The sequence below is a fragment of the Microtus pennsylvanicus genome, chromosome 1 (assembly GCF_037038515.1).
Source record: "Microtus pennsylvanicus isolate mMicPen1 chromosome 1, mMicPen1.hap1, whole genome shotgun sequence".
Lineage (NCBI taxonomy): Eukaryota > Metazoa > Chordata > Mammalia > Rodentia > Cricetidae > Microtus > Microtus pennsylvanicus.
The window spans coordinates 29973200-29998014 of NC_134579.1; the positions used below are offsets into that span (position 1 = coordinate 29973200).

A 24815-nucleotide genomic window follows, 5' to 3' on the forward strand; every position below is an offset into this window, starting at 1 on the left:
ACTGCAAACAAACCTCTGCACATTAGCCTGTGCCTACACTTTCAGGACAAATGCGTCCCAAGTGTCTGATCAACCTCACAGTCAAGAGGCATGCTGCTGGAAGTCCCTTACAGGACAGTTTGAGTGGCTTCATCCTAGCCAAGTCACAAGTCCAGCAAATAAATAATGCACTGTAAGAACTTTTAAAAAAGTTTTTTTGTTATGTTTGTTTATTTTATTTTTTTGAGACAGAGTCTCTGTATGCAGCCCTGGTTGTCTGGAACTTGCCATGTAGAGAAGGCTATTCTGAAACTCACAGAGATCTGCTTGCCTCTACTTCCAGAACGCTGGGATTAAAGGTGAACACCACATCTGACAAGACCGACTTTTTACAATTCTTATTTCCGTGCGTGTGGATGTCTGTGTCACAAATGTCACAGGACGGCACTTGTGAGCAGGAGCCTATGGCGGCCAGAAGGCGGCACTGAACTGGATTTACACATGACTGTGAGCTCCCATGTGGGTGCAGGGAATTGAACCCACCACTTAACAGTCGCTGCACCTAACCACCGAGCTGCCTTTCCAGACCCCTGTAAGAATGTTTCACTGTATGTTTTAGGTATTTACAAGACAAAGTCTAGCTGGGTAGCTCTAGATGGCCTGGAATTCACTATGCTGACCAGGCTGGACTTGAATTTGCAAAGATCTTCTATGTGCTAAGTAAGATTACCGGCATGAGCCATCATATCTGGCTTTAATTTAAATTTAAAAAAGAAAAATGAAGTTATGTAATCCTTATCCCTAGAACTTAAATGGACTGGATACAGTTATAAGGATTTAAGCATCAGGTGAGTGGGACAGATGATGTTTGAGGTCTCTTCTAATTACAACTATTACTATTATTATTATTAAATTAATTTTTTGAGATAGGGTCTCATGTGACCCAGGCTAGTTCCAAACTTCTCCACAGTCAAGAATGCCCTTGAACTCCTGTACCTAACATCTTCCTCTCCTGGGTCGTGCAATCAACCAGCTGGCATACTACAGCTCTATGAATATCATCCAGTCACACTTGACGGACTTTACACATGGTGACTTGAGAACTACAGACAGCTTGAGAGGCAGAAGAGTTCTATGTATTGCGGTTTCTAATTGGTCATTCGGTCTGGGGATCTGAGAGAGGTAAGAACTGGTGGCCGCTGCTCTGCTTCTCTGATCTTTCAGCACTAACCCCTATATCTGACTCAGGGTTTTTTGTTTTTTAAAAACCAACTAGAATTCGCGCAACAGTTATAAGTTAAGCAAACAGAGTATGTGCTTAGAGACGTCAAACAGTTGCTTTATCTACTTAACATGTTTTCAGTATAGGCCCACAAAGCAGGGAGGCGCCTGTCAAACGCCTGTTCACAAAAGAAATCACAAGAGAAAATGTTAATACCTTCTCCCATATTCCTCCATGAGACCAATAGTTTAGTAAGTTGATTTTCACTTAAGAGTGTACAACTTCAGGGCTGGTTAAGATCACTGGCTGCTCTTCCAGAGGACTTAGGTTCAATTCCCAGCAACCACATGGTGGCTCACAATCATTTGTAGCTCTAGTTCCACGGGATCTGATGCACTCTTCTGCCATCTGAAGGCACCAGACACGAATGTGGCAGCCAAACATCCATACACATAAAATAAAAAATGCCTATGATTTCTTACATTAGATACATCCTTGTTAATACAGTATGGGGTGGGAGGGGGTCGCCTGGAAAGGTGGGAAGTCATTATCTCCGGGACTGTGTCTCAGTGTATGGCCATTTAATATGGCATGATCCAGAACACAGAAACTTAATCTCTCATTCAGCTTTCTCAATTAGTGTCCTGGCGTCACACTGGGAGAAAATGGCAGGGACACTGCAGGTAGGAGGTGAGGGATGGCACAGGTCATTGAGGATCTCCCCTAATCTCTTAGCTTTTCTCCCCCAGTCCAGTAAGAAAATCTCTGCCTATTAACATTACAGCGACCTGTAAGTGAGAGCTTAACTCGTCAGCTCATGAGAGGGTCCACAAGAAACATTTAGATGTGAGATACAAACTCTAATTTTGACTTCAGTATCTACTAGAAATGAGAGTGGAGGTTTTTGGTGCTCTTCCCTTTCTTGGCAGCCAGCTCTATTTCTACTCTCCACCTAACCCAGAAGACATGAATCCCCTACATCTCTCCTCCCGGGGGCTGCCAGACTTTTCACCTAAGCTATATTATGTTTTCCTCTGAACGCTAATAAAAATGTCCTGGAACTTTCTATGGGAGAACAAATTGAAAGAGGAAATAACCTCATGAAGTCTATCATAATATATAAAAATGGAAGAAATTATTTTTTCATGTACATTTGGAGTTCTCAGCTCAGGGTTGCAGTAGGTCTACAAAAGGTGTACAATTCGCCATCAGTTCTGGGGAGGCTGAGGCCAGCCAGCCTGGACTAGCTACTGAGACAGGAAGAGGTCACATAAATACAACCAGAGAATTCTGTGTCCATGACACTTTTTTCCTTTTTTGAGACAGTCTCACTAAGTTTCTAGGCTGGCCCTGAGTGTCAATCGTCCTGTCTCACCTGGAGGCCTAGGTGGGAGTCCAGGCCTACACCACCAGGCATAAAACACTGCAACCCCATAGAGAACCATTTTCTGCGTTCCGAAGCTTTTTCCAGCTTCCTTCTTCAGAGAGGCATATGAACGAATCAAGACTCATTCTTTTTCTTGTCCAGGGTACAGTACCAGTCCAGAGACTCCAGAATCCCCTTCAAGTTTCCACCTCAGACTGTAATCGAGGAATGTGGAGAACTGTCTAACTACCAAAACCCTTCACCACAGATAACAGACAGCTTGATCTATGCTTGTTTGAGACAGGGTCTCTATGAAGTCCTGCTTGTCCTTGAACCGGCTGCGTAGATCTGTCTGCCCCTTCCTCTCAAGTGCTGGGATTAAAAGCGTCTCCCACCATGCCCGGTGAGGCAGCTTGATCTTAATTTAAAAAACTTTTATGTGGATGGGTTATTATATGTATGATGTTCTGCCTACATGTACGTCTGCACATCACCTGTGTGCCCTGTGTCCTTGGCGATCAGAAGAGGCCATCAGATTCCCTGGAACTAGAGTTACAGGTGGTTGTCAGCCACCACACAGATGCTGGGAACTATGGTCCTCAGGGAGCATAGCATGGGATTTAACCTGAGCCAGCTGTCCAGCTGTGGGCAGCTTGATTTTCTATGGGGAACACTTTCAACTATGAGCACCTCATCCCCTCATCCGTGCTGGAACAGAAGCAGGGATGAAGGGAAATTAGTCAGAAAGGCGGTAATAATTTTAGAACTCCTAAGAGACCAGCAACAGGATGCAAAGCACACATTACGAAAGCTGGCTTGTAACAAACATTAATTACTTCTATTACTTCTGTAAGCTCAGCACCGAATCTTGAAAGGGCAGCAAAGGGTTGGTCACTGGCAATCACATGATTAACACTGTTGAGTGCTTGTATCGTCTGGATGTGTAGAGCAGCTAACAGCCACAGGTGGTGTGCAGTTAGGATGAAGGTACGCTGTGAGGGTGAAATGCACACCAGATCTGTGAAGCCGAGGCTATCTCGTTTAAACATTTCCTTTTAATTGAAATAATATCTGGATATACTAGTTTAAGTGAAACATAAAGTTGATTTCATGTGTTCTTTTCACTGTCCAATGTGGCTCCCAGGAAATCTAACAGCACCTAAGTGCCTAGAACATTTGTCCTGAACAGGCAATGCAAAACACAGCTACTGTGGACTAGCAACACTTAGGAGCTTGTTAAAAACGCAGATACTCAGTATAAAGTAATTAAAAACAAAACAAATGCGAGCCATCAGGCCTACATCCAGAATCAGTATCTGCACCTCCTCACGACCCTATGATAATCTTTCAAACGCGTCAAGTATTCCACTGGACAGCTCAGTGAAGCAGGATTCCTGACCCAAAGGCACATCACTGCGAACACCCACCCTTGATTTAGGAAACTGCTTACCGGAAAGGCAAAGAGAAGGGTGAGAAAGAAGTAACGGAGAAAGCATCAGAAACAGTTAGAGGCAGAAGCAGCTGCGGGCGGGGGTGGGGGGATTCAGCCCCGGAGAAAGGCAATTCTAGACTTTTGCCTACATAAACGCGGAGGACGAAGCAAAGATCAGTCTACAGTCAAAACCCAGCCAGCTTCAGGAACTGTCCGTCAACTCTAGTGTTACCCCCGCCCCCTCCACCCCAGCGGCCTCAGCCAAGCTAGGCCTGGGCCGCGGCCGCTCTGAGGCCGGCCTGGGATGCGAAGCACCAACCCACCCCCCACCCCAGGGCTAGACAGTTCCTTCAGGCCTTTCTCCATCTTTCGCCCAAAAGTCCCTTTTCCAGAGACACACACCGCTCTTTCCTAGCTCACCTGCCTCCGAGCAACCTCAACCGCCAGCGCCTTCGCCACCACCACCACCACCACCACCTTCCCAGTCCTTCTGCAGAGAGCCCGCCTTCTCAGGCCCAAACAGTACTGTCATTGGTCAGACTGCCCGTCACACCGCGGGACGAAAGACCCGGGGAAGGCTGTGACGAACGCCATAGCAACCGAACTCGGAACTACAACTCCCGGCATGCTCCTCTCCTTAGAGAGGCGAGGCACCATCCCAGGGACTACCAATAATGGGAGAAGTTGGGTGTTGCCGAGAAGGGTTCCGTTTTATGCAAATTACAGTAAAAGGCCACACCCTTCCTCATTCCAACCGTACCCCTACCATCTTTCTTCAGTCTTTGTCTCGCTTCGTCTCTTGTCTCCACGTTCTTTCCGCAAAACCTTCAATTTACTTGAATGTATCCTAGCTACTGTCGCGCACAGAAAAGAGCAAAGCACCAAATCGTGAAACAAAAATCTCCACACGCACAGACCAGAAACCTCTAGCTACACCTTCTCGGGACGAGACCAGGGGTGGGGGGGGGTGGAAGGAGAGGAAAAAGACTCTCTGATTGGTTTATCTGGCTGCCACTCTGTACTCCTCTCTTTTCTTTGGCTCCTCCTAGTTTGGCCCACCCAGTGGGCGTGGTCATATGTAGGGCGGGACGAGAGGCGTGGCCTCAGACGGCCGATTGGCAGATGATTATCCCCGCCCATCTGTGGGCGGGGCGGAAGGCTGGCAAGTGGGCGGGGTGGGGTGGGGAGGCAGCGGAGGGAGATGAGGAGATAGGCGGGAGCGAGGGAGCAAAGGAGCGAAGGAGGGCGAGAGGACTGGAGCGGCGCGGGGAGGGCGCGCAGCTTGGTTGCTCCGTAGTACGGCGGCTCGCAAGGGAGCATCCCGAGCGGGCTCCGGGACGGCCGGGAGCAGGAGGGCGGGCGGGGATGGTGTGCGCGGCTGCGGACCCTGCGTTCCTCCGCGCGGCGTGCGGGCTGCACTGATTTGTGCGAGGGGCGGCCGCGCGCACCCGCCCGGAGATGAGGTGAGGAGCTGACGCGGGCGGCCTGGCGCGCGGGCGGGGGTCGGCGATGGCCGCCCGGGGTCGGGTCCTGCGGCCGGGCGCGCGTCCCCGCGGCCGCCGTCGCCGCGCTGCCTCGTCTTTCTCATCCTCCCGGGGGCGGCTGGGCGGGCGGGCCGCGGCGGCGGCGGCGGTGGCGGGATGGGCTCGGGCTGAATGGGCGTCCGCAGCGGCGGCCGGTGCTCCCGAGGGGGATCGCGGCGGGCGGTCCTTCCACAGCTGACCCCTCTGCCCTCGGCCGCCGGAGGGTGGCGGGCCGGCCCGGCCTCCTGGGGATCCCGAGCTCGGGGGAGCGGCATCGCGCCGCCCGCCGGTCCCCCCGGCCTCGAGTCCCCGGCTCATCCTTTTTTCTCTGGCGCCTGCTTGGAATACCCTGTCAGTGAAGGGCGGTCAATGCCGTTCGGCGGCCCGAAGTGATGCGGCCGGGCTGCCTCTGATGGTATTTAACAGAAAGCGGCTCCCCTTGCAACAGGAGCGCGTCCCCGGGGCTGGCCGCTTCGCCCTCCTTTGCGCACGCACTGACTCGGGTTTCTGCTGTGGACCCAGGGCACAATTGCGGTCCCTTCTTGGGGGGACCAGGAAATGCAATCCGGATACCCAGAAAAAGAAAAGCAAGGAGGAGCTGGCTGGACCGCCCTTCACTTCTGTTTGTCTTTGGTTTGGAAGACAACTTCGCCGATCCCCTTGCCTATGAGTAGTCTATTGTTGTGATTCAGACTAGACGCTTCGCTTTAGATAGTGACTTCTTGCTGCAGCTGGAGGGTGTAGAGGTGTTTGGGGAGCATCTTGAATGTTAGTTTCCAACTTTGCCCTCGTCACCGATATTCCGAAAACAGAACCAGCCTGGAAATGTAAATGCACGCAGACTCTGGCCAGATGAGGTTCTTTTGTGCTTATCTTTGGTATCTTTCTCTTGGTACCTAGGTGGTGCAAAACACAGAATAAAAAAAGAGTCTTATTAATAGCCAAGATAATGAAGGCATCGGAACAGATACCTCTGGAAAATATCAATTCTGTTTTTGGGGAGGCCGGTTTACTAATCCCGCTGAACTGATGAAGAGGAAGGCTAGCTCATGGATTATGTGGTGGACAGGATGTGAGGCCAGGAGCCAGCAGGCCAGCTGCTTCACAGGGCGCTTCTCTAACCGCGGCTAACAGGAGGAATGGATTTGTTGGGATACAACGTTAGCGTGAACCATGCAGACATTTCAACAATCATTGTAATTATTGTTTCTGTTATGTACATTTTTTTTGCTGTTTGCGTGAAGCGTTTTGTGTGTGTGTGTGTGTGTGTGTGTGTGTGTAGTTTATAACTTTCTAGAAGGAAGATCTTTTGTAGGAGCTATGTAAAGAACACAGGGAACTATAAAGGATTTAAATGAAGAAGTGAGGACACTGATTTGGTGACAGGGCTAAAGACGTTTCGAACACCTTTAAGCCACAATAAGGAGCCTTTCTGAGAGGACATGTTAAAAAAATGGTATTTACTAAAAAAAAGTGTCTGTTGAAATTGCTAGGACCGTGGCACCGCCACAAAACTGTTATTATTCTGCCTGAGTAAGAGAGGAAATGAACACATTTTAATGTACTTTGGAACCCTGTAGCTTGCTCAGATCCGAGCATTGTGAAACAGGGCAGAAATGAGTGCTGAAATTAGTTCCCTGAAATGTTTGTCCCTCAGCACGTTTTTTTTTTTTGTTTTTGTTTCTTTTGCTGTTGATTAGTGATTTCCTTTTTCTCTAGCATTTCTTATCTTTTCCCCAAATATCTAGATTGAGACACGTTCTTTAGACACTTAGAAGAGATTAAAAGAGAGGCCACGGTAAATTCCTCCGCTCTGGCTTCTCTTTTGGTGATTGAGCCAGGGGTGGGAGTGTGCCAAGCATGTGCTCTCTCACCTAGCTATACCCCAGCCTCATACTCCTCTCTGTGTGGTGCTGCATTTGAACCTTGGGCCTCAGGCTGCAAGGCAAGTGCCGTATCCATGCGGCTGAGCTATAACCCTGGTCTCTCATCTCTTTAGTTTGTTAGATTTGTGACTTCGACACAGTTAATTCCATGAAGGTTGGGTTTGTGCAGTTCTCTTTTTAGCGACTCCTCCCTAAATGGCTCCACTTACTGGGTCCTTCTTGAAGTCTGGACCTCAGATGGCTTTATATAAACGTCCCAGGTTTCTGTCTCTCCACTTCAGAGTCAGACAATGGGAAGTAGTCAGTGTTTTCTATATATATGTTTTCTAGGAATTTCTCCAGGGCAGGAAAATTTGGAGAACCTTGGCAGCATGCTTCTTTCTTATTGAGTGTCGCCTAAGACTCTCTCCTGAATCTTATTGAGTGTCTCTCTCCTGAAGCAGATAGCAAGTTTTCCAAGGGGTAGAAGTTTTACATGTTATTTAGGCTACTAGTAAACGACCACGCTCTTCAGGAATAATTGTGCTATGATACATGTTTCAGAAGACTGGTAGAGTTTGTGTTACTGTGGTCTCGGTAAAAACTAAAATAGTGCCTGGAGGAACTCCCTCACCCGTGGCTGAGTGAGTGTGTGAACCACATTGCAATGAGCCTGGTGCTGAAGTCCTCACCTGCCAAGTGAGTTTCATTCCCAAGGAGCCACAAGCCCTGTATGCTAGTCCTTTCTGGAGGCTTGGCTGGGAGCCAGCGCAGTCTTTCTGGGTCAGATGCCGAAAAGAAGTCTAGCAAAACGTTGACCTAAGCACTCCAAAATTTAAGTTGCAGTATAGTGGCTAATCATTTCACATGCCATTTTTATAAATGATGACAATCCTCATATTTTAAGAATCATTTCCAGAAAATGCATGCAACTGGTATGCTTCCCAATTTTACTTTCCTGATATGACCTGCGCTCTCCTTTATGAGTCTGCCGCAGGGCCTATAAGTTACAGGTTTACGTGGGGGAGGGCTATGCAGTTACGATGCTAAACTCTGGAGAGGACGGGCTCTACCACATATTGGCAGTGACTTAGGTGTAGTCACCAAACCACTCAAGGCCTCAGTTTTCTTTTTACCTACCTGTAAGAAGCCCAGGCTTGCCTCCAAGTGCTGGGGTTTCAAGCATGTGCCACTGTGTCCTATACCTAAATACAGCCAGTTATTAAGTAGTAGTTCACACTGATGATAAAGAATCAAAGTGCATAATATATAAAATTCAAAAACTAGCAGTCACATGATTTCTGTACTGCTTTACTTTGTAGTTACAAATAGAAACTCCCTGTTTGCAAAGAAAGTCTCTTGATAATTTCTTGGTACTAAATATGTATACTTAATAATCTTGTGATCACTTCCTTCTTAATTGTACTACTTTAGAATAAATCTCAGTCATTTCAAGGGAATAGCCAATAGCCTTTGTGTTTAAAAATATCACATTTCGAGAAATTAAAAAACAAAGATAAACACAAGGAAACTGGAATACCTGTGAACCCGTGACCCGACTTATGCATACCGGATCATTTTTGCTTGTGCGTATGACTGTTCATGTACAGCTGTTGGTGCGCAACCGGGATCTTGGTGCGCATGTCTGCTTCCCTCCTCTTCTTCTTCCTTCTTCACGTTCCTATCTAGCCTTGGCTAGCCAGGAACTCACTAGATGTAGACCAGGCTGGCTTCTAACTTGCAATGATTCTTTCCTACACTCTGCCTAAAAGAAAGCACTAAAAGAAATTCCCCTCCCACACACTAGGACTTAAACCCAGGGCCTCTACTCCTGGACCAATTTCCCAGCCGTTTTCTTTTTCTTTTCATTCTTTTCCTCTCTGTCTCAGAGAGGGAGAGAAAGAGAATGTGTCTTGCCATGTAGACCAGGTTAGCCTCAGTCTTGCAAAGATCCTCTTACCTCTGCTCCCCTGGTACTGGAATTCAAGCACACACCAGCCATCATGCCCAGCTCATGGATTTATATTTTAACTTGTTTTCTCAACATTGAAAATCAAGTCTTTCCGTGTCTATATTTGTCAATTTAATAACTTGATTATTATCACTATGGATCTATAAGAATTTGGTCAATTTATTAGACATTTGTATGTTATTTTTCACCCTTGTTAACAGGATCTCTGCAATGACTGGTTCTCTTTGAGTTTCTTTTTAAATTTTGTTAGAAATATTATTAATTTTTTAAAAACTTATACATGTGAATGTTTTACCTACATGTATCTTTTGGAACCATGAACATGGTAGGTGCCTAAGGAGACCAGAAGAAGGCGTCAGATCCCCTGGCGCTGGAGTTACAGATGATTATGAGCCACCGTGTGGGTGCTGGGGATTGTATTCTGGGTCCCCTGGAAGAGCAGCCTGTCTTTCCATTCCCTTTTGTGTATTTCTATGTACTGGGGAGATAGCCGAGTGGACAGGGTGCTTTCTGTTCAAGCATGAGGATTGGAGTTCTGATCCCCAGAGCCTACTTAAAAGCTGGGAATTGCGATGTGTGGAAGAATCATTGCAAGTTAGAGGCCAGCCTTAACCCCAGGAGCAGGGGGATGGACGATGTCTGGGGCCTGCTGGCTAGACTAGCCAAATGACAAGCTCTAGTTTCAGCAACAGACTGTCTCCAGAAATTAAGGTGGAAGAGCCATTGAGGAAAAGACATCCCAGTGTCGACTACATGCACCTACATGGATAAATATGTCTTCACATACAAGTGCATACACTACATACAGCAAAGGTTTTACAAAGCCTAGGTGCTAGAAGCGTAGCTGGAGACTCAGGTGATGCTAAAGTTTAAAGTTTTGTTTGGTTTTGGTTTTTTTCAAGACGGTTTCTCTGTGTAGCCCTGGCTGTCCTTTAACTCACTCTGTAGACCACCCTGTCCTGGAACTCACGGAGATCCACCTGCCTCTGCCTCCTGAGTGGTGGGATTAAGGCATGCACTTCCACTGCCCCGTTTAAAGATCTTTTTAAGGCTCACTTATTCTTTAACAATTTCAGACACATAACGTAAATTGTCCGAGTATATCCCCCATTGTCCTTTCTTATCCCGCTGCTGCTCACCCTCTTATTCCCAACAAGTCTCCCTCCAACTTTTATGTCTGTGTGTTTTGGCGGGGGGGGGGCACAGGTCCACTGCATTTAATTAGGATTGTTTGGATGAGTATGGAGGAGAGGTTATCTGCTTGAGCAAGAGCAACTTACCAGTGGCTACCCTGCTGAGAAATGAGTTCCTTTCCCCCAGTGATTATTAGCTTGTCCGTAGTTCCTCGGGGCGAAGTGGGGCTTCCGAGCCACTCCACTCTCCATGATGAAATGCTGATGGCTCCAGTCTGTGGAAGTGACTTCTGTTGCTAGAGTTCATGGCTGCAGCAGCCATGTCACACCCACAGGAAACCTTTTGTAGCGTTTCGTCCCATCCTCGCTCTGACACTCTGCCTTGCAATGTTTGCCGAGCTCTGAGGGGTGACAGGTGTCCTATGTGGGGCCCAGCACTCAACGGTCACTTGTTCTCAGCACCTTGATCAGTTTTGAGTCTGCCTTACTGTGTGACTCCCTGCAAAAAGAAGCTTCTCTGCGCAAGACTGGAGCAGCCCTGTGTGTGGCATATAAAGGAGAAAGACCTACAGAGTGTGTTTCCACTTGCCATCAGGGAGGGTTATAGAGCAGTTTTCCCTCATATCGTGGTGTGGCAGTCTCACCCCGTGCTCCTCACGTTGGAGTGACTGAGCCAGTACAGAACAGTTTGTCTATGGCTTTCTAGCATCTGTACGCTGTGCAGTGCAGTGTGATGTCAGAACATTCACACACCTGCAATGGTAGCAGCTGACAGTTCTTTTGCAGCATTTGTGTGCATTAACTCACGTAACCTCCATAAACTCTGTGAATATGCTTTGGAAACTGAAGTTAAGTAGCTTAGCCAGCAAGGAGCTGGGGAAACTTTTAGCCAGAGTTCAAAACTCTTGGCCTGATTGGTGGTATAAAAATATTTTTTGCATCCCTGATTCTTGGTGTTTAGGCACTTAGAGATTTCTTGACCAGCAATAATGTGAGTGGTAATTAGGGGGGTGGCTGGAGGGTGGGGTCGGGGGTCTATTTAAACATTCCCTAAAGAGCTGTCCCTGTGAGCTGGCTGCAGGTAAGCCTCCGCAGCTGCCTGGCAGCCGTCCCTCATCATTTAGCTTGCACAGCTTCCTAAAGTGCTTTGCTTGAAAAACAGGATTAGAGCAATAGAGGAAAGTCAACCTTGGAAACACAGTTTTACTTGTGTGGACTCGCTTTGGGAACACAAGAACTGTGACGAGGGAGACAACCGGGAGCCTATCTAGGCGTTTCCATGCTGGCCAGCTGAGAAGTTCACTTCAGCACCGCCAAGGCCTGAGTGAAAGATGCTGTGGTCCACTTGGAGAGCCTTAAGAAAACTAACTGCAAATCTCATGTTACTAAATGTGACGATGGGTTGACATTACAGTGTTGTTGCTGAAACAAAGTTTGTAGCCACCTAACAAAGTGAATGTGAAACAAATTAACTTGTGTGAATTCATCTTCTCTCAACCTCTGTTCCCTGGCCTGAGTTTATCTGTGCTTCTGAGTGAGGTAGGACACCAGGGTTGAGTTTTCAGCTGACCATCAAATCCCATCTTGCAGTTGTGTAGCATGGGGCTTCCTAGAGGCTACGTAGAAGTGGTACCAAGTACGTTTCACCCTTGACTGTGTGCTGGAACCAAGAATTGAACTCTGAAGGATGCGGCAGATTTTTATTTATTTATTAAAGATTTCTGCCTCCTCCCCGCCACCGCCTCCCATTTCCCTCCCCCTCCCCTGATCAAGTCCCCCTCCCTCATCAGCCCAAAGAGCAATCAGGGTTCCCTGACCTGTGGGAAGTCCAAGGACCACCCCCCTCCTTCCAGGTCTAGTAAGGTGAGCATCCAAACTGCCTAGGCTTCTCCAAAGCCAGTACGTGCAGTAGGATCAAAAACCCATTGCCATTGTTCTTGAGTTCTCAGCAGTCCTCATTGTCCGGCAGATTTTGGATTCAACTGAATTAGAATGTGAAAGTTATAAGGTCCTAGCAAGTGGCCAGTTTTATCCTTGAGGCTAAAATGAACTGCCTTCCTCTTAGAACATCAGGGCAGTGCTTCTCATCCTCTTTTGCTAAACTTTGGGGTTGCTCTTTATTGGTTGCCTTTTTTTTTTTAAGTCTTGATTTCTGATGGCATCTCTGTAAGACATGCATAGATGCTGTGAGTCACTGACCTTAATGCCCTGGGCTAAGGAAGACACTGACTTAGCCATTTAAATAAAGCCATTTAAACAAATGGCCTGGCGCCCTCTCTGTCCATCTGTCTATTTTGTGTGTCTGTGTGTTCAGGGCTAATGATTTTCAGTGAAACATCTTTTCTTTTCCTTCTTTCTTTCCTTCCTTTGTGTTTGTTTTGAAAGAGTTTCACGATAGCACAGGCTGTCCCAGCCTGGCTTTGAGCTTGTGATTGTCCTCCACTCTGACTTCTCAAGTGCTGGAACTACAAACCTGGCTGCAGCACACATTTCCTGTGCCACTTGGCTGTTAGGAGGGCCGTGTGTTTGTTAAATTAGGGGCATCGAATGCGTTCGCACACCATTCCTGTGAATTATCTGTCACAAGGGTTTATGCACTGTGCATCTAATAGTTTATAAAAATCCACTTACTTCCACTTTAGACTCAAGAGAGCAGATTGCAAATAGCAGTGCCCAGTGGAAAGTGGTGCTTACTTTTGGATCTGTTCAGATAGAACTGCTCTTTTAATGACTACAGAAACTGGGGATGAAGATGCTTTTGGGGACTTGTTACTAGGATGCCAGCTGCAGGAGGGCAAAGAGCGTCGTCGGTATTGTTCCATGTCCTTGACCATGGGCCCCTCAGCAGCCGCGTGTTGATATGTGGTGTAGAACGGCCGGACAAGTGCTGCAAGGCAGACTCGAGATGGAGAAGAGAGGGCTGGCTTGGTCTGGACTCCCCAGGAGCTAGGAAGCTGATTGACAGTTCACGTGGCTTGCTTCTGTGTGAAGGCTCCCTTTGGAGTTCAGCTTCCAGGATGAGTGGTCTGGAGGAGAACAAGAGAAATACCAAGTCAGCTCCACTTTAGTTACTTTAGGCCTTGTACTTTATCTTTCTGGTACTGATAATGCGATTTACTCTTTGGGTCTCAGATAGTGCCAGATAAATGAGTTGTATAAGCCATTTGAAGTTCTGTGAGAAAGAGAATCGCATAAGATCCTGGCTTAGCACAAGTCTGGTTGGATGTCTTGGCTGCGGTGGTGGAAGGGCAGCTTGAATTCAGCAGGCACTGTGCGTGGAATTCTGGGCTGGCGATTGGCAGTTTGGTGTAAGATGCTCCTCTTGAGCGCCTGGAGCACAGGCAGGCCAGCTGAGAACTTTCCAGTGTGCTCTGTTATGAAGCAGTGACATTTGATAAATTAGGAGCATGGTTGCATTTGTGACTTCGGATATTATCAGTTTATGATGGATCTATTGGGAGATAACCCCATTTTCTCTTCAGGAACATAGGTACTGTTGATCAAATAAAATAGCAGGCTAAGATGATGGGTAAGGTGGTTATAACTACAGTCCCAGCACTTTGGAGGATAGAGGCTAGCCTAGGCTACATAGTGAATTTCAGGTTAGCAAGGGCCATGTTAAAAAAAAAAAAAAAAACCAAAAATCTGAAATGAGCAAGTAACTACCCAAAAAACCAAACCCAGACAAAAATGCAATGTAAGATGAAGATCAAGAATTATTTTATACCATAAATGGTCCATTAAATGAGGTTATGGATGTGGTTGCTGAGGGGAAAGGTCTTATTTGTGGAAGAAACTGTAAATTCACAGAAATGGATCCTTAAAAATCGCTGTATTATGAGCGAGTGTTCATAGAGGCTGCTCTATGAAGACGAAATTGTCTGTCCAGTCTGTAGTGTTAATTAGTGTCAGAGGAAGGGTAATCCTGCCGTGATTGTAACCTTGCCTTTCCTCTTGGTTCAGTTAATTTTAATGCAGTCATTATGCGTTATCTGTAGCTGTTTTTTGATCACATCAGCTGAAAAGATATTATAGTTGTGGTTTGGTAATTTAAAAAATAACATGGTTTTCTTACAACAGAAGCAGTGCATGGTTAATGAAGAAATGTTTTGAAAATATAAATAAGGCTTTAAAAAGATGGAAAGCCTGTAGAGAGTCTCACCTTCCAGTGCTGTTGGTGGACACCCAGTGACGGTCCCCCAGGGCCCAGTGTGCTGCTGCCAGTGTGGTAGACTGAAGACCTGCTGGCTGTGGGCACCAAAGGCAGGCCTGCCAGTGGGGCAGCCTCACGCCTCTCAGTTGATAACTCTAAATGAACTCTCCCGATCTGTGGCAGCACAGTGGCGCCTGCGTTTACACAAGAGCTGGAGTCTGTGTTTGTTTCCTTGCCTGTTTGTACTCTTAGGTACATAAAGGGCTGCCAGTTCAGTCAGTATGTCGTGAGACATTGTCACCTTTGTGATAGGCGCTTCTGGTCACTCACTATTGCAGGCTTTTCATAAAGATCAGGAGAACTCTTAGACAGATTTAGAACTGTAGTCCGCCAGTTTTAACTACTTCTTTCTTTAGTTTTCCTTTTTTTTCTCTAAAACTTTTTGAAATTGTGTGTGTGTGTGTATGTGTGTGAGCATGTCTGTGGGGCGTGTGTGTGTTCATTCAGGTACGTGCTGGCCAAATGTGGATGTGACCCATCACTCCTCCACGTTATTCTCTCCGGTCAGGGTCTAAGCCCGTGTAGAGTTGATCTTTCCCTTTATCGTGGGCTGTCAGCTTCCTAGTACTTTCATTTCCTTCTTTGTACATCTGGGACCTCAGAGCTCAGCTCCACCCTGTCCCCTGTTTGTTTGTTTTTTTAAATTATTATTTTATTTCATTTCATTTCTGGATTTTCATCCCTAGACCTATCGCACTATCTGGGTTCTGTTTTCTGTGTTTGTGCTGCTAAAAGACTCCTGTAGAGAGCCACACAACCCAAGGCTTACCCTTCAGTTAGCTGTGTAAGCCTTCTTGAAGCCCGCCAGACGTCTTACTAAGTTTGGCGCCTTTGCTCAAGTCCCAAGGACCTTTACTGTCAGGGTGTGATCCTGCCTGCTGCCTGGGCCTTCTGCCCTCTCCTCCAGTAGCTTGTGTGACCACTTCTCTCTTACACATAGTTTTGTGCCTGGCTATGGGAAAACTGATCGTTCCCTTCCCCATGTGCTGGACACTGTCTTGGCTTGTTTCCTCTGGAGGCTTCGTTCCATTGCTTCATGCCCGTCCCGTCTGCAGAGCCAGAACCATGCCTGCTTGACTGCCGTGTGCCAGGTGGTGTGGCAAAAGCAAGGGCAGCACTGACAGGGTCCCTGTCCTTGCTCTATTTATATTCCAGTGGGGGCAGATAAATAAGCAAACATATAAATAAACGGTCCCCAGCTGTTCCACAGCCTGGGCACAAGTGCTCAGGAGGACCTCCTGTTGGAGAGTCTCGGAAGGGCAGTGCTTGCCATCTGAGGTGCCTAGAGGAGTTCTTCAGGGGAGGGAGGACTTGTTTGCCCAGCCTAGGAGTCAGCATGAGAACTGCTTCTCTGTCGCCGGAAAGGGAGGTGTAGGGGCTGATGTGTTGGGGCTCCATCGTAGTTCTGTGAGCTTAAGTCTGATGCTCATTTTCTCTCTCTTTCTCTTTGTCTTCCTGTCTCGTGTGCCTTCCTGACATTCTGTCTGTGATGCTTATCGCTAGTCTTCCTTAGTGTGAATGTTTCTTGGAAGAGTAGTTGATGCCAAGTGCCTCAGACCAAGGGCTGTCCACACAGCTGCTAGCTGATGGGGTTGAAATTGCCAGCCCTCACATGTCACGAGGAGAGGTCACGGAAGCTGAGTTCAGTCTCATAGTGACTTGATCAGTCATGCCTGCAGTGTAGGGCGGCATGGAGACCGGGTGGCCAGGCCTGGGAAACTCTGGACTGTGGATTGCTGAGGTGTGGAACGGTGGGTCTCGTCTGTCCCAGTGGGCTGCTCTGACAGATTCGGTGATTTTCTCAGTTCTGTGACTCTAGTGTGTCCCTGAGCTTGAAGGGACAGGTAGGAGCCTCTTCTGTCTGGCAGAAGTGATGGGAACTTGGGAGTAAGTATGACTTGAGGCTGGTATGTGAAGTAGAAACAGTCTATGAGACTGAGCCCTCAACTTGTAGGCCACACTAGCTCCAATGGGTGCCTCACAACCAGCTATGAGTTCAGTTCTAGGTGATCCAGTGCCTTTAGATGTTAAGGGCACTGGAACACATGAGTATCACATGTATGTGAGCAAAACACTCTTAAACATAAATAAGTATAAAATTAATTATTTTTACTCTGTGTGTATGAACTTGGTTTTGCGTGTGCTACAGAGAGTGTGTGGAGATCACAGGATGAATTCTGGGGTCATTTCTCTTCTTCCATCTTGGTCGCTGTCCTTAAACTCAGCATTCTAGGCCCTGGCAACAAGTGCTTTACCCCTTGAGCCATCTTGCCAGTCTTGCATTTGTGCGTGAGTGTGGGTGCTTGCCAAGGCCACAAGAAGGCCTCAGGGCCCTCGGAACTGGTTACAGGAGTCATGAGCCTCCGAGTTCATATTGTCTAGAAGACAAGCAAGAGGTCTTAACTGCTGAGCCTTCTTTCTGTCTGCCCCAGGGGTTTTTAGTCTTAGACATGAGGTTTTAAGGATTGAACGCAGGTCCCTGTGCTTGTCTTCTCCCCTTCGTCCCTCTTCTTTTTTCTCCAAGGATCATGTCCACTCCATTCGGTGGCGCATGCCTTTAATCCCAGCACTCGGGAGGCAGAGGCAGGCAGATCTCTGTGAATTCGAGACCAGCCTGGTCTACAAGAGCTAGTTCCAGGACAGGCTCCAAAACCACAGAGAAACCCTGTCTCGAAAAACCAAAAAAAAAAAAAAAAAAAAAGAAATCTTTAATCAAATAATTAAGTCAGATTAACCATGGTCTTTTCTCCTGTCGTTAAAACTAACACAAAAATTATATTACATGAAAAGGCCCAGCCAGGCAGGTAATTCAGTTGGTAACTCAAATAATTATGTATACTTTTGCTCAATGTATCATAGTTCAGTCTATCATGTATGTAAGTGTTTTTTGAATACTTAGCCATGAGAATATTACATATATATGTAAGGTCAAGATTTAATAAATAAAATATTTCCCAATTGGTTAAGAATATTCTCATGTGAGCATGGCTTAAAACAGTTAAGTGTATGACCTAGTGAAAAAGACAGTGGCCGCAAGCACAGTTGGGCCTGCTCCTCCGTAAAGACGGAGCAGTCATAATCAGCAGCATTTTTTCTTGTGAAAATGTGAACATGGAGAAATAGCAAATGATATTTGAGCAGTCTTGTCGCAATAACTTTGGCCTTCACTCCTTGGGAGGGACTTGGGAAGCCCTGGACTCCACATGCTGCACTCTGAGAACTGCTGCCTTTAGCATAGAATCTCTGTCTTTCTACATAAAGCTCCCTACTGGCTGTACTCCAGCTCTCTATACCTCTTCCTCAGTTCCGCCTTCCATAACCTGCACTCCAAATGCCCTGTTGTCTGTTTGCCTCCCTCTCCCTCGCTCCCTCCCTTCCTCTCTCCTTTCTTCCTTTCTCTCTTCCCTTTTCTTATTTCTTTACTCCCTCTGTTACTGTTGGCAGCTTAGGGGATTGAATCCAGGCTTTGCGCATGCTAGGCAAGTACTCTAATGCGCACTGTGTCCTTGGGCTTCTCCTAGCAAGTTCCGAGAACCACTTCCTTTGGCTGCTCCCACTCTGCCCGACACATCACCTGGGCTAAAGAGAAATCCCTTGGAGCCTCAGCGCCAAGCTCCTTTCCCTAGGACTCCCAGTGCTGAACTTTTGGTGACACCTCTTGGGGAAGGGTTCCTGGGAGTCTCTGGCTTATGCCTGCAGTCCTGTAATTCCATCACAACAGGAAAGCATCCGTTACTTTAAATGAGGCTATTCCAGAATGTAAGGCTGGTTCAGTGTTGGAAAAACCAGCTGGTGCAATGTACCACTTTGGCTCGTAATGTAGAAAACTACGCGATTGTGTCAGTTCTTTCAGAATTCCTTGTGAGAGAATTCAGCATCCGTTTATGCTAAAACTTCACCAAACTTGGTAGAGCTTCTTCAGTATGTTAAAGGACATCTACAGGAGTCTATGCCATTTAAAAAAAAATTCTTAAAAACCTCATTTATTCTTGGACCATTTCATATGTCAACAATGAATCTTAATCATAATATGTATCGCCAGCTCCTCCTTCCCTTTTCCCCTAAGCTTCCCCAACACATACCCCTCCCTACTTCATGTCCTCTCCTGTTTTTGCTAAGAAACCACTAAGTTCTGTTAGTGCTGCCTGCTGGAATGTTGACCACCCATCTTGTTGACTTATTCTTGTGTAGATAATAGCTGCAGAGACTTCAGAGTTCCGTGTCATATCATGCCCTAAAGACAGCATTGCACAGCATTTTCCCCATTCTATGGCTCTTTCTGTCCCTTTTCTGTGATGTTCTCTGAGCCTTAGACCTGGAGTTCCTACTGATGTCCCATTTAGGGCTGGGCTCTCCACAGACGCTTGTGTTTAGTCCTTTGACCTGTTGTGAGTCACTGCAGAGAGATGCTTCTGTGGCCAAGGTTGAAGGTAGCACTAATCTATGGGATAAGAATAAACATGTATTTTATTAAAATCATTTACTTTATATGTATGGGTGTTTTGCTTGCATGAATGTCTTGCATTGTGTGTGTGCCTGGTGCCTTTGGAGGCCAGAAGAGAGTCCCCAGAACTGGATGGTTGTGAGTTACCTTGTGGGTACTGGAATTTGAACTCAGGTCCTCTGGAAAAACAAGCAGCCAGTTAGTTCTCTTAACTGCTGAGCTACCTTTCCAGTTGCCAAAGTAAAAACATGACAACATGTCATTTTTCATTCCCCAGGGTGTATGACCCCTGAGCCATAGGCTTTGCCCAGGTTTACAGTATCAGGCCTGAATTCCTTCCTGTGGAATAGGCCTGAAATCTAATCCAAATGCAGTTAGTTCATGCACTAGTGGGCACATGCTGTCTGGCAGGTTAGTGCTTGTATGTGTAGGCAGGGTTGGCTGCGGGGATAGTGTTGATGTCTTCTCCCCTGAAGTGCCTAAGTTGTACTTTCCTATCCCCCTAGGAAAGCTAATGGGGGGAGGGGGGTTCCAGGTCACTTCCAGCTTGGTTTCTTCGTCCGTCTGCCAAAGTGTGGTATGTCTTCGGCAGTAGGCTGTTACCATCTGGTTTGTTGGGCAACCAAGAGCAAGGGCAAATTGCCTGTAGGGCCTCCCTGACTAGTATCTCCTAGAGAGGTATCCCATGCCTGGTACTGAGATTTTCATTTAATAACCCATATATTGGGAGGGAATCATTGTCTAATGATGTTGGAAATCTGTGTTTGAACTTCTATATTTTAAATTAGCTTACAAAGTAGTAAGCTCTTATATTTTTCTAAAGATTTGTTTTATTTACATGTATGTGTATACACCTGCTTGTCTGTATGTGTACAGCATGTATGCATTGCCTACGGAGGGTAGGGGAGGGCATTGGATCCCACGGAAACAGGGATGTAGGCAGCTGAGACTTAGTGGTAGGTACAGTGTGATATGACAGGGACTGCAGTGCCTTTAGTCACCGAGACTGCTCTTCAGCTCCACATCGTGTGTGTGCACACACATGTGCGTGCCTGTGAACATCTGGGAAATAAACTGATTCTTCCCAAGAACTGTTTTTTTCTTTTTTAAGATTTATTTATTTATTATATATACACTATTCTGTCTGCATGAATGCCTCCAGGCCAGAAGAGGACACCAGATCTCATTACAGGTGGTTGTGAGGCACCATGTGGCTGCTGGGAATTGAACTCAGGACTCTCTGGAAGAGCAGCAAGGCTCTCAACCACTGAGCCATCTCTCCAGCCCTTATCTTCTTTTTCAAGAAGCATCCCCAGTGTGTCACCTGAGAGAGACTGCTGAATAGGAAATAAGAGTTCTTTTACAGTTTTGGTGGTTTCAGCCCACAGCTTCAGTCTCTGCTATTGTAGGTGAGGCAAAGCTGAACTTCATGTACGGAATAGGTGGTGGAGCAGAGCAGCTTACCCATAGCTGATACAGGACTTCCAAGTGGCCCTCCTCCTTTAAATTTCCTGTCTCCTAAAGTAACACTGCCAGCTGGGGACAAAGGCTTGAACGTGCGCCTGGCTGGGGGGAAATTCCTTTTTTCTTTTTAGAAATACTTACTTTATTATTCTTATTATCTTAAATTACTTGCCTGTGTATGTCTGCATGTAGGTAATGTGCATGTGAGTGCTGGTGCCTGTGGAGGCCACCCGGAGCTGGAGTGACCCTGTTTTGAGCTGTCTGACTTAGGAGCTGGGAATCGAACTCTGGTCCTCAGAAAGAGCGGCGAGTGCTCGTAACTACTCAGACATCTCTCTAGCCCCAAGACACGTTTCATTTTATTTTGATTCAGGGTCTCTCTGTGTAGCCCTGTTTGCACTGGAATTCACTCTGTAGACCAGGCTGGCCTTGAACTCAGCCACCCACCTGCCTCTACCTCCCAAGTGCTGGGATTAAGGCACGAGCCACCACGCCCAGAGACTGAGCAAGATTCCTTATGCAAACCTCCACACCTGACATCCTCTAGGTTCTGGATTTTCTGCTGGAGTCCATCAGATAAGTGACCTTTAGGTGCAGGATGGAGAGTTTGTTCTGCGGCTAAGTAGGGTGCTTTAGAAGGCATCCCAGGGTAACTGAACATCACTACCCAGGAATGTGATCTGCACCAGCCAGATGTCTCACAGGTACTATCTCATTCCCATCATTCTGTGAGACATAGAACAGGGTCCTTATGTTGCAGGTGAGGAACTAGAACCCTAATTTATGATAGACTTTATAAGTAAGCTGTTGGGTAGCTGAACTCAAATGAAACACATACACACACACAAACACAACTTTTTACCTAAATTATTTACCTAAATTATAGTGTAATATCATGAAACAAGACTTGGTATGAATGAACTTTTTGTCAGTGTAACTACATTTCAGGACTTCAGCCCACATTTTAGTTTAAAAAGCAACAGGAAATGTTTGGAAGCCATAGCTCCAGAGTAGATCTACTTTGGTGAGGAGTTCCTTCATGATGAGGAATTCCTTTGTATTCTGAGACCCCTGATTCTTGGGGAGTGTGTGATAGAGCGGGGTGCTTTATAGTCATTCCTATGGGTTTTATCATGGATTTCGTCCTAAGAGGAACAACTTCCTTTAGATTCTGTTTTCTGAACCATCACTGATAGGAATTTGTGTTGTAAATTTGGGGGTTTTGTTAGATGTCCTGGTCTCTGGCTGGCACCTGGGATCTTTTAAAAATTGCTGTTGGGAAAGAGATGAGGAGATCTTGGTTGTACTGCTGAGACTATCCTGAATAATCTTTTCTAGTTCAGAAATATTAGCAAAGGTATAAATCAGGGTGACTCACTCATTTGGTGTGTGTGTGTGTGTGTGTGTGTGTGTGTGTGTGTGAGAGAGAGAGAGAGAGAGAGAGAGAGAGAGAGAGAGAGAGAGAGAGATATCTAACTTGAATAAAAGAGCAAATTATAAAACTAACAGTTACTTAAAGATTTGTGTAGACAGGGGAGGGGGGAGAGGGTTGGCACCTAGAATTGACATACCTGCAATATGGCTATCCGTATTTCCTAAACAGGCATAATTTTAAGCAACAGGACAAAGCGTGTTACTGTTTCAAGGTTGAGAGGCAGCAGAGTGAAGAAGCTGTGCAGCTCCTTGGGGATCATGACATGTTTAACTACACCATGCCTGTGTAACAGGATGGCCCGCTTGTTCATCCCGGCCACCCAGCTAGCTTAGCCCCGAAATAACCACACAGAAACTGTATTAATTAAATCATTGCTTGGCCCATTAGCTCTAGTTTCTTATTTGTTAATTCTTACATCTTAATTTAACCTATTTCTATTAATCTGTTTATTGCCACGTGGCAGTGGCTTACCTGGTAAAATTCCTAGCGTCTGTCTCTGGAGGATCCATGGCATATAGATGGAGCGGCGGGCCTTTCCGCCTCCTAGCTCCCGGCCACTGGCTAGCTTTACCCAAAATAATTACACGGAAACTGTATTCTTTTAAACGCTGCCTGGCCCATTAGTTTCAGCCTCTTATTGGCTAACTCTCACATCTTGCTTTAACCCATATTTAGTAATCTGTGTAGCACCACAAGGTGGTGGCTTACCGGAAAGGATCTTAACCTGCATCCATCTCAGAAAGGAGAGTTATGGCGACTGCCTGACTCTGCTTCTTTCTCCCAGCATTCTGTCTACTCTGCCTACCTAATTTTCTGTCCTATCAAAGGGCCAAAGCAGTTTCTTTATTAACCAATGAAAGTAACACATAGACAGATGACCCACCTCCATCAATGGCATATCTCTGACTCTGCTTTCTTCCTCCCAGCATTTAGTTCTGTCTTCTCTACCTACCTAAGTTCTGCCCTATCAAGGGCCCAAAGCAGTTTCTTTATTAACCAATGAAAACAACGCAAAGACAGAAAGACCTCCTCCACCATGCCTTTACCTCACCAACTGGGCTGATGGCAGTTTTTGTCATGAGAGATTGTTGTGAGCACAGGGCCTCAGTGTGCAGTAAGCACTCATAAGAAATCACAATTTTACAACGACCTGCAACCCAAGCCTGGAGTGTGGTATTTAAGGCAAAGTGGGAGGCATTATGTGTTGTTTACTTGCAAGATATTGTCAGGCCTAATTAACTCTAAAGTTGTTGATTATCTGGAAGAGTTTCCAATTCCTTTAAGCTTGAGAAAGAAGAGGACCAGATGTATGATAGCTCAAAGTGTTCTATATACTCACAGAAAACAACTGGACATAATGCTCGCAAGTCAACACTACCAAGATAAACCAAGTGAAAAGTGGGGAAAGGTGTGACTAGGCACTTATCCAAGAAAACAAGCAAATGGCCAGCAGACACATGAAAAGATGCTCAGCATGATGAGAACAAGATTCCCCTTCACACGCGGATGGCTGTTATTTAACAACAAACAGTGTGAGATGCTAACAGCAGAATCCTCGGGGATTGCTGGGAGTGTCTGCGTGCTGCTGCTGAGGAAAGCAAGTGCTTGCTCGTCAGTAGTTAAATATGGAGTTATCATATGGCCCTGTGAATTTACTCCTGTGCACACAGCCAACAGACTAGAAAGCATGTTCACATGGAAATGACCATTGACAGCGGCACGGTGTTGGGGCTCCTTCCCAGGTCCTGGAAGTGACTGTTGCACATCATTGGGGTGCAGTAAATGTCACTGACTGTGTGCTTCAGCTAGAACGGTACAATAAAGGACGGAAGTTTAACACGATACTTGTTCTAGTCATGATGGGAAGTAGGTGGTATGCAGGCAGACCTGGTGCTGGAAAAGGAGCTGAGAGTTCTGTATCTAGACCTGCCGGCAGCAGGAAGAGAAAGCCACACTGGGTATGGCTTGAGCATCCGAGACCTCAGAGCCCGCTTCCACAGTGACACACCTCCTAATAGTGTCACTCCCTGTGGTCCAAACACTCAAACACTTGCTTCTCTGGGGCCATTCAAAGGAATGGCCTAGCACTTACTCCTAGTTTACCTTAGTACTGACTTACCCAAAGTAATTTCTTAAGCTTTACTTTGGGTTATTTTAGGAAATTATTTTCGATTTGGTGAAATATTTTGTAGTTCTTTTCTTGTCTTTCTTCAGAAAAGATGGGGAAAGGAAGCATGTTGTGAGAGTTTTAGTATCTCCTCTTAGTACAAAGTTACACAGATATAGCATGGCGCCCCAGGGGGCTCCTTGAGACCCTGAAGCAGACCGCAAGCTCACGTTGCTTTGTAGCAGTGCTTGCTGCTCCTCCCTCGTTCTCCAAGTGCACAGTGTGTTTTCCACATGCAGTATGACACGGGATGACACCGTCCTTCTGTGACCAATGGTTTAGTGCCGGGGTGTGTCTCTTTTGCTTTGTTTTTAAAAATTCTTTAAGGTAAGCCCCGTGAGACCACCAGTGTATTAACATAGAAATACAGAAGACTCTTTATGAGCACTTAGCTTTTGAACTGCTCAGGAGTCACTAGATTTGGAACCCGGGTGTTCTTCTTAGGACATCATAGGTTTCCTCTTTAAGAAAGGATCTTGGCTATTGGAAAACCATCTTTCAAACTTGAACTCTTTTTACGTTAACTTTATCATAGTTAGCTCCCCAAACTTTTAAAGTTCATAATGTATTTTAACTATGATAATGACAACTAGTATTTAT

The 24815-nt window shown here is 46.3% G+C and overlaps 2 protein-coding genes across 10 annotated transcripts in view; one reads left to right on the forward strand and one right to left on the reverse strand.

Moving 5' to 3' along the window:
- Window positions 1-4916, reverse strand: part of Cryzl1 (crystallin zeta like 1) — a 42119-nt gene extending 37203 nt beyond the window's left edge. Inside the window, exon 1 of one of the 3 annotated variants that reach the window (XM_075960275.1) lies at window positions 4766-4916. In XM_075960275.1, coding sequence (XP_075816390.1) covers window positions 4766-4768 — 3 coding nt within the window. In that variant the 5' untranslated portion in view covers window positions 4769-4916. Of the gene's footprint in view, window positions 1-4017; window positions 4077-4419; window positions 4506-4765 lie in introns of those variants that run through there. The other 2 variants (XM_075960321.1, XM_075960284.1) reach the window with 2 other exon arrangements.
- Window positions 4917-5160: 244 nt separating this feature from the next.
- The window catches only part of Itsn1 (intersectin 1), a 183453-nt gene continuing 163798 nt past the window's right edge, over window positions 5161-24815 (forward strand). For 3 of the 7 annotated variants that reach the window (XM_075960076.1, XM_075960094.1, XM_075960111.1), the window contains exon 1: window positions 5335-5462. The gene's annotated coding sequence lies outside the window, so the exon portion shown is untranslated. Of the gene's footprint in view, window positions 5463-6699; window positions 6719-24815 lie in introns of those variants that run through there. The other 4 variants (XM_075960103.1, XM_075960055.1, XM_075960085.1 and 1 more) reach the window with 4 other exon arrangements.